The 10177-nt window shown below is 30.4% G+C and overlaps 1 protein-coding gene across 1 annotated transcript; it reads right to left on the bottom strand.

Moving 5' to 3' along the window:
• Positions 1-524: 524 nt before the first annotated feature.
• On the bottom strand, positions 525-1330 carry LOC122275247. Its single transcript, XM_043084229.1, has one exon. The coding sequence runs from the start codon at positions 1229-1231 to the stop codon at positions 878-880; it is 354 nt and encodes a 117-aa protein (XP_042940163.1). The 5' UTR covers positions 1232-1330; the 3' UTR covers positions 525-877.
• Positions 1331-10177: the final 8847 nt, after the last annotated feature.

The following is a 10177-nucleotide window of genomic DNA, read 5'->3' as shown; positions in this document are numbered from 1 at the left end:
GTTAAAAGCGTTGTATACTAATTTGGTTAAACCTTTAACAAATCATAACAATAATCCCCTTTTATATCATTAAAGGCTATCCACCAAGTCTTACCATTTTCCTCTTTCCCCTTTCGACCCTTCAGAACTTAACCTGCAAAAAGAGACAACCAGCCACCAAAACACAGTTCATAGACTCAAAGCAGCTCCTGACTTTGGCTTCCTGCCTTGCCATGCTTAATTGTTACCCCAAAATCCAACACTTCTGTTCGATCTTTCCAAACACAAAACCTTACAACTTTACCAACCCTTTGGCCACCAATAAATTAGATACAATTATTTTGCATAGCACTATGGCTCTAACTCATCATTCATATCTACACCACCAATGTTACAGATCCAAAGTAAAAACACTACAACTTTGCCCAAAAATCATTGCATAGATTGTCACAAGTCATGTTGCAAGCTCATACCATGGCACTGAAAATAGTGAATTACTAATTGAAGCCAAAATTCATCAGTTCAACAAAATAAGCCCCCAGAGGTTAAAATCAAACCAAATTCCTCATCCACATAATTGAAAACGTCCAAAATAGAAAATTGACTTATAACCTCACTGTTGAAACGTGACTTTGGTCAGAATATCCAAAATAAGCAGTAAATAGTCGTTAACCAAGAAATAACCCAATTAAGCGGTAAAACTCGAAAAAACATTTATTCAACTACATACCATCATATGAACAACAACAGAAAGAGCTACGGGTTATCCCAGACCCCAATATTTAAACAAAAAGTAGATCGTCGTCGTCTTCGTCGTCATCGTCATTTCATGAAACTCAGAAAGAGGAAAAAATAAAGGGTTGTTCCGAATTGACAATACCACCAAACGATCCGATACTCATTCAGAATCTGCGGAACCGGAAGCAGAGGCTTCCATCTGGAGGCGCTCGAGGGCCTTCTGGTGGGCCCAGGTCTCGATGGTGAGATCCGGCTTGGCGTTGAGGCCGACGCCGAGGATCACGATGGTGAGGAAGCTCGTGATGTAGCAGGGGAGCTCCCAGTCCTCCCAGTTGCGGGACTGCCCAGGGGGAGGAGGGGGTCGATTGAAGAGGTACCCCTTGGGCTGGTGCTCGTGGCCAGGGCTGGTCCACCTGCTCTGCCCCGACGTGGCGGAGCCCCTGGTGCGCAGGGAGCCAAGAAGACGGTGGCGCAGCATCCTGGAGGCCCCGGCGATGGGAGTGGGGGAGGGCATAGTTTGTATATTTGTGCCTTAGGTTGAGGAGTGTAGACCGACTCCCCGAGTCTGAGAGAGAGAGAGACAAAAGCAGGCAAAGTGGTGGAATGGACCGTGGAGCCCCATTTATCTCTCTTTATGCTTTCCTTTTGGGCCTCCTAGTGGGACCGGCCGTAAAACTAACTGTTTCACGAAAGCTTTCTGGGTATGTTATCTAAGCCCAGTCCATATGTCTTTTTTGAGGACCAATCCATACGTCTCGGTCTTGAGCATGACTTGCTTCGGTTTGTTTTTTAATAGTGTTCGAGTGACATACCAAATCAAATTTTCATTATAATGTAAAATTATAAATTTAAAGATAAAAAGATAGGAAAAATTTTAATGAATTATTTTTTAATAAATTTATATAAAATAAATGAAGCAACAGAATCACATATTAAAATCTAAATGGGAACTGATCATTGTAGGATTCATAGAATCACACACCAACTAGCTTCTGCCACATATAGGTCAGATCCAATAAGAGGTTGAATTTTCACCATGTGTGTCCTTTTACTAATAAACACTCATGTGTTCTCGACTTTTGTACTCAGACCTATATTTTGCCAAGTTTATATCGATTTCTTTCTTTCTTAGTGTCATATTCTTCCAGTAAAGTACAACTCCATCATTTCTCCAATTTAAGGAATATACATTTCATAAGGATATCAAGTGTCTTAATGTGGTCGGAGAGTTACTCCATGTCATTTAAACTCGCATTTTAACAATATATTTATAGACTCCTATTTCTCAATAACACATCAATCTGGTTGTTTTAAACCAATTATTTCCAAACTAATTAACTAAAAACACCTCAGTGTCTTAAAATAAAAGTCAACATTTCAAAATACCCGGTCAACAGAGTAAAACAGAACTATTTACTAAAGTTCTCCAACCACAAAAATACCCTCTTTGTATTTAATCTACTATACTCAAATAGTCTTACCCATACTTCCTATTTTTAAACTTCAGCTGAAACATTCAAAATATCTGAAAAATATTATAGAGATAAAAGGGTGAATTATCAACAATTCACTAAGTAAATAAACTATACTAGTCTGTAAATATGAGTATTTACAGAGTTCGAAATGCAAAACAAAACATATATTTTCAAAATGCAGAATTAGAACAATTGCTTTCAAAATACAAAAACAAACACATTGCAAAACTCATTGATTCCTGATGCCGAGCTACTATTGGTAGAGTTTCCAATCTTAACCATGGTGCACGTAAGCTTAGAAAAGCTGGACAAAGCCGGTGGTTAGGCAGACGCCCCATTGTTCGTGGTGTTGCAATGAATCCATTGGATCATCCTTTAAAAATATCAAAGCGAACTTTTTAGAAAACTTTCTTATTCCAAAATCCTTTGACATATTGTAAACTGAAGTATTATCTTCATATTGCATCAAAGCATCATATTTGGATAGATATTATGTTTAACCCCCATGGTGGGGTTATAAACTATCATTATACTCGTGGTTAGGTCGTATACTATATTTAACTTCTGTTGTAGAGTTATAAACCATCATTATACCCGTGACTGAGCTATATTTCATATTTAACCCCCATAGTAAGGTTATAAACCATCATTATACCTGTGGTTGAGCTGTATGCCACTATAATACCCATGGCGGAGCCTTATGCCACTATTATACCCATGATAAGATCATATACCATTATTATACTTATTACGAGGCTATATGCTAATATTTTACCCATGATAAGGGCCTTAATAGAAACAGAACAGACATATCATTAGCAACAGATCATATTCAAATGTAAAATTAGAAACTCATGCCAAATTTTTTTAACTTACACATCATATTAAAACAGAATATAGAGTAGTTTCAAATTATTTCATATATTCAACAGAACCAAATCAAAGTATCTTCATCTTAACCACAATAAAACTTTAAGAATCTCATTTTTCGCTCTTTTAAGTTAAAAAATAATATACAAAAATAAGCTCATGTCTACACCAGTCATGACAAAAATACTTTCATTTTCATATAGAGTTCGTGAGTAATGCCAATCAAATAACTGAGGTTATTTTTCATATTTCTTTTAAAAAATAAACATGCATATTTTAAAATGAGTAATTCTACTTATCATCCTGATTCTGGTCGTCTTCTCGTCGTCTTATGATATGGTATTAGATGATTAGATATTATTTATTATATTTTATTTGAGAACCTATTATCTAATGCTATATCATGGGATGATGAGAGGATAATGAATATATTTTTTTCTTTTAAAAGTCAACATCGTTTCATTTTCTTTCTATGCAAAGTCTATTATAGAAATCCCGTTTACCTATACTTCTTAGCTTCTCTAAATTTCCTTAAAACAATGCCAAACATATATCAATCATCACTTATAAAAATTCATGTAACTTAAATAAATTTCCAAATGAACATATAACTCGTATTTACATTTAAAATATCTATTTTAATTCCTCAATGTTTTCTTAATCGAAAACCTACTAAAGCACATAATCGAATACATATTTTATTCTACACAAAAATTGATACATACAGATATTTTAAAATATTTAAAATACCAATAATATATTATAAAATAATATAATGCTTTGGTTACTTTAAATCCAAATAAAATAAGAAGTGAAAAACTCTTTTCTTAAAAATAGGTTTATTTTCTTATAATTAACATAATTATTAAATCTGTACAAGAGATCTTAATAAAGACTAATATCACATAAAATCTTCAAATGTCATTAAAAGTATTTTCACTTATCTAAGTTTATAAAAATAATTGGTGGAAACATTCGATTCATAAAAAATAAGCTTAATAATATTTAATAAAATAATAATAAATAACATAGTTTAAATCCTTTAATTATTTTCTATAAGGAAACCAGATTTCTGTAAAATAAGCTTTATAGGCTTAACAAAATACCCCCAAAATACTTTATTCCCACGTAATTTCTCAAATCAACTATAAGATTAAAACCTTAAACAAAAATCTAAACAATAAATTATAGAAAATCATCATAAATTATAAACCCTATAATAAACGCTAACAATAAGCGCAGGGTTATGCATTTTATCTAGTCAAGTTTAAATAAGCAGTGACTGATGCTAATTTATAATTAATTTGAAATATTTTCATATCGATATATATATGATTAGAATCAATATCATATCCTAATAATTGACCTATTTACACATAGTCTGTCACTTATTTCTTTTTAAATTAAAAATCAGATTTTTACGTGAGACAAAAACTATTAACCAATCTTCAAATGCATAATGCATGGCAAATAATCTTGCATTGAACATAAAATGGAGAACTCAACGTGCTGTCACAGGCTATGTCGTCGATGGGTTGCGGTTGTCAGTTGTGTTAGGGATGAAGTCAGTTCAGAATGGTTCTTTATGGGTTATGTCGTTTTGGGCTTACACAGACCAACAGGCCCCTTCGATGGTCAGAAGCATCTTGTGGGCTGGAGGAACAAAGGCTCATGTTGAGAGTTTAATTTAGTTAAATAAATGGGCTTGTGACCCAAGCTCAGATCTGTTGCTATTTCTTATTTTTTGCTTATTTCTTGCATTTTATTTCATGTAAGGACACGTAGCCACTAGTTGTTGCTAAGGAATATTATGTAAGAAGAATGCTATTTATCATCTAAATTTTTATTATCTTTTTATTATTATATAATGTAGTATTAGATGAATTGAAAATATTTATTATATTTTACTTGTGAATCTATTATCTAATGTCACATTATGGGATGATAAGAAAATAAGTAAGGAATGAATAGACATATTAGAATTTGAATGCGAAAACTTCACTCTCATTATCTCTCTCTCTCTCTCTCTCTCTCTCTCTCTCTCTCTCTCCTTTGGAAGTAGCTCACGCTCTAAGCGAGCCTTCTTCTCCTTCTTTGCCTGTTCTTGTCCCAAAAATCAATTTTCAAATCCGAGAACTTATTTTTATTTTGAAATCAAGTTGAAACTCAAAATTGATGCCAAAAGAAAATCATTCATGAGACCATATAATTTTCGATCCTTGTCTTGTTGTCTATCATATTGTAGTTGGAAATAAAATAAAATTAAAATTAGAAAAAAAAAGTATAATAAAAGTCCTTAATTTATGAGAAACAAACATGCTTTTTTGGGTAAAAGAAGCATCGCAAAATTAGTAAGGGGTAAAATGATTGTCTCAAGTGCAAAAGAAAATATTTGTGTGAACGGGTAAAAAACCAATAAGAAAATGAATTATTAAGCACTTTAACAATTGGATTGGATGGATAATTAACTTAATTGAAAATTGGGCATTCACAGTCACAGCAAAATCATTATTCTGGTAAGTGTGAATGAGGAAAAAAAAATAAAAAACCAATGAAAGCGCTTATTTCCACAACGAATATGAAGTGAATTTTTTTTATATGAAAAAAATATGAATTATTTTTTTAAGTGGTAAGTGGTAAGTATAAAAAAATATGTTTAAGTGGTAAGTATAAAATATGAAAAATGCTACTTGAATGAATTTTATTTATTTATTTTTTACTTAATAGTCAAAGAAGTGAATATTAGTGAATTTGTATTATTTTTTAAATGTTTAAAAATATATAAAAATATATTATTAAAAGAAAAGAAGAAAAAAAATAAAAAAAGTAAATTTACCATTATTGGTTGATTTCCTTTATTAATTCATGAAAATTACTTTTATCTTCTTTTCTCTCGCTTGTTTTTCAGGAAATGAACAAGCTCCTTATTTTCTTGTTAATTTCTTCCTTTCTTTTCAAGGACCTTAGTAAAAGATTATATTACTTTTTTAACTCTTTTATGTTTAATTTATTTAACAACTAACTTTTACTAAATATTTTCTGTCAACCTTTTTTCTTGTTCACATCTAGAGCCTTACTCAAATCAGCCACCTTTCTACAAGTCATGCATTTTGTATACATTCTTTAGATCTACTTCTCAATAAAAACTCAGTCTCTTTTATTTGTTCTCACTTTTAATTAAATTTTATAGATCAAAATTTCGAATCGTGCTGGGCAGAGACTCGATCATTCCTCCAAGGCATCAACGTGAACCAGCTACCTTCCTCAGGCAATTGTGAAGAAGAAGCAGGTGTTTCATCCCCTAACATTACCACATCTAGCTTGAGTAGAAAAAAGATAAAACACTTGATTCGTAAAGAAGGAGATTGAGGATTGTTGTTGGGTTAATGAAATAGGAATTCTTGTTAGGTTGATGAAAGATGACCACAAGACTAGATAAAGGACCAGACAAAGACTCTCTCCTTCAACTTACTCCCACATGAAGACCAACGAAGAACCAAAACAGATGAGCTTTTGAGTGTTTTCATCTGCTTTCTCGATTGCTGTGTTTTATATATATATATATATATAAAAAACGTTAGATGCAGTCGTAACAAACAAACGGCGCACAAACGGCGCATACAGCCTAATGATGTGGCAGCCTTCTTGATGGAAACAACGTCGTTTCTCCAGACTAAGGGTGAGTTCGGTCCGGTCCGGGGAGGTTTTGTGGACCGGACCGGACCTATTTGGTCCAGGGTTTTCCTACCCTGGACCGGACCGAACTACATCAGGACTGGTCCGGTCTGGTCCGGTCGGTCCATTCGGTCCAAGGTTGACTTTTTTTTCTTTTTTTTTTATCTAATGACATTTTTTTTAATATTTATGTAATTATATTGTAATATATTTAATATATATACATATAGTATTATATATATATATTAGTAATATGCTAATACTATTAGTCTATTAGTAATAATACTATAACTAATAAATATATGTAATAATAACTATACTATAACTAATAACTATATGTAATAATAGTAATAGTGATAACTATATATTTATGTAATATGCTAATATTTAATGACATTTTTTTTAATATTTATGTAATTATATTGTAATATATTTAATATATATACATATAGTATACTATTATATATATTAGTAATATGCTAATACTATTAGTCTATTAGTAATAATACTATAACTAATAAATATATGTAATAATAACTATACTATAACTAATAACTATATTTAATAATAGTAATAGTGATAACTATATATTTATGTAATATGCTAATATTTAATGACATTTTTTTAATATTTATGTAATTATATTGTAATATATTTAATATATATACATATAGTATACTATTATATATATATTAGTAATATGCTAATACTACTAGTCTATTAGTAATAATACTATAACTAATAAATATATGTAATAATAACTATATTATAACTAATAACTATATGTAATAATAGTAATAGTGATAACTATATATGTAACTATATGTAATACTAATAACTAATACTATTAGTCTATTAGTACTAATAACTATACTAGTATTAATAACTATACTAATACTAATACTATAACTAATAACTATATGTAATGATAGTAATACTATATGTAATACTATATTAAATAATAGTAATACTCTTATTACTAATACTCTATGTAGTTATAGTGATTTAATACTAACATATTATATATTAAGTTAACTATACTAATACTATTATAAATTTACAAATATATGATATATTATAATTTATTCTATAACTTTTATAATATGTTAATACATTAATATATATACTAGTATTATATATATATATATATATTTTTGATCGGTTATACTAGTACTATATATTATAGTTAATAGTTATACATTAAAGAATATAGTAATACATTGATACTAAATATATATAGTTATAGATTTATAATGATTTAGTTATTATGAATTTATGATTAGTATAACTATATAATTGTATTAGTATTAGACTATTAATAATTCAATTTGGCTATATTATATTAGTAATATTAGTTATGTTGAATCAATTAGTTAGTATAACTATATTCTACATCATTAGTATTAATATAAATATTAGTATTAGTTATAACTATATAGCCTATATTAGAATTAAGTTTTAGAGTATATAATAGACTAATAGTATTAGTACAACTATATAAGTATATTGTATAGCTATATATTAGTTTTAATTATAGTGATTAGTATAATTATATAATAGTAGACTATTAGTATAACTATATATTAGTATTCGTTACTATTATGGTGATTTAGTATATTATAATTTATATATTATATTTATACTATAACTCTTATAATATATTAATATATACTAGTACTATATATTGTAGTTATATATTTAATAATATAATAATACTTTCATACTAAATATATATAGTTATATTTCTAGTGATTTAGTTATTAACTTATTATGATTAGTATAACTACCCAAATTATAATAGTATTAGACCATTAATATAGCTATATATTAGTAATATTAGTTATGGTAAATCAGTGCTTTAGTATAACTATATAAGTATTAACTATAATGATTTTTATATATTCATTAAATATAAGTATAGTGATATTTAAATTATATTAATTAAAGTGATAAATATACTATATAGCTATACATAGTATTAATTATAGTGATTAGTATAACTATATAAATTATATAATAGTATATTAGTATTAATAGTAGACTATTAGTATAGGTCACTATAGCTATTATTGAAGTATTAATTATAGTGATTTAGTATAACTATAGTCTATATTAGACTATTAATATTTTTTATACCATATATAATTATATAATTAATAATTTAATTATATACAACTATTATATAAATAATATATATAAATAATATTTATTATTATTTTTATTTCTATTCGGTCCGGTCCGGGGTGAAAAACTTCCGGACCGGGACCAGACCGAATCTTTTCGGTCCCTTAAAAATGGGACCGGACCGAATTCGGTCCGGTCCAAACAGTGCCGGTTCGGACCGGCCGATGCTCACCCCTACTCCAGACGTTTCACTCTTTCTTTTGGCCCGATCCCCTTCCCCCATCCTTCCCTCATTTTTATCCTCAGACCCATTTTCCCCTCAACAACCCGAAGCTCTTCTCATTCTCTCATCTCAACCCTTCAACTCCCTTTCATACTCTCTCACAAAAAAGAAACTCAACACGGACGAATATATTCTCTTCTTTTCCTTCTTCTTCGATCTTGGTTTTTGTCAGATTAATATTTGTACGAAGTAATGATTTTAGGTTGGAGGAAGAGAAGAATAGCCTGCCATGCCGGGAAAAAGAATCTTGCAGGCAACCACGAGATAGATTTTCAAATGATTCTGTTGAGAGAAATATCGCAGTGTTGGAAGAGATAGTCTGCACCGAATTGAATGTTTCCTTTTGATGTGGAAGCCCAGAAATCCTTAGGATGTCGAGCTTCTTTGGATTGCATGGTCTGGTTTTTGACCAGCAAAGATCTTTCACCAAAGTAAGACTCCATAGTAGCCTTGAAGAAGCTTCTCGCTTGTGGAAAAGCTGTCAGACATTGAGGGAGTGAATGAAATACTAGTTGAATTAGTCAAAAAACAAATCTGTCCAACTGCCGTATAAGTAGGGGCAAAAACGGATTTCGACAATTTTACAATAAAAAATGAGTGGTGACTGCAGGGCGACTTTATTCACCGAGTGTCTGTAGAATTGTTCTATATATATATATGGGCTGAAGTGGTCCCACGGCACATCATCCGATTGTGCAGCGACTCTATGTAGCGCTTATACGTAGAAAAACCGTTAACTCATTGGTCCGTAAAGCACAACCCATAAAATATTCAGGAAAGGAGAAAAATCAACAACAATTGGGCCCATCAAAATATTTGCAGTTCACAATGCCCGGCTCAATAGGGCACATGACAGATCTGTTTGGTCCACATTGATTAGATATGGCCCGTGAGTTCAGCAACCAGCTGCTGAAAGACTTAACCAAAAAGTGTAGGAAGGAAATGATTAACAACATATCATTCAGTAGGCCGTGCTTAGCACAAGGAGTGTCTTAAAAAAGAAATGCAGATAGATCATCTGGACAAAACAAAA

This window comes from Carya illinoinensis, chromosome 9, assembly GCF_018687715.1.
Source record: "Carya illinoinensis cultivar Pawnee chromosome 9, C.illinoinensisPawnee_v1, whole genome shotgun sequence".
Classification (NCBI taxonomy): Eukaryota; Viridiplantae; Streptophyta; class Magnoliopsida; order Fagales; family Juglandaceae; genus Carya; species Carya illinoinensis.
The sequence above is the reverse complement of the archived record's forward strand: the minus strand, read 5'-3'. Positions and strand labels throughout refer to the sequence as shown.

What these genes read in the sequence shown, in the direction of transcription:
- LOC122275247 (XM_043084229.1), bottom strand. Translation starts at nt 1,231, where the DNA reads ATGCCCTCCCCCACTCCCATCGCCGGGGCCTCCAGGATGCTGCGCCAC.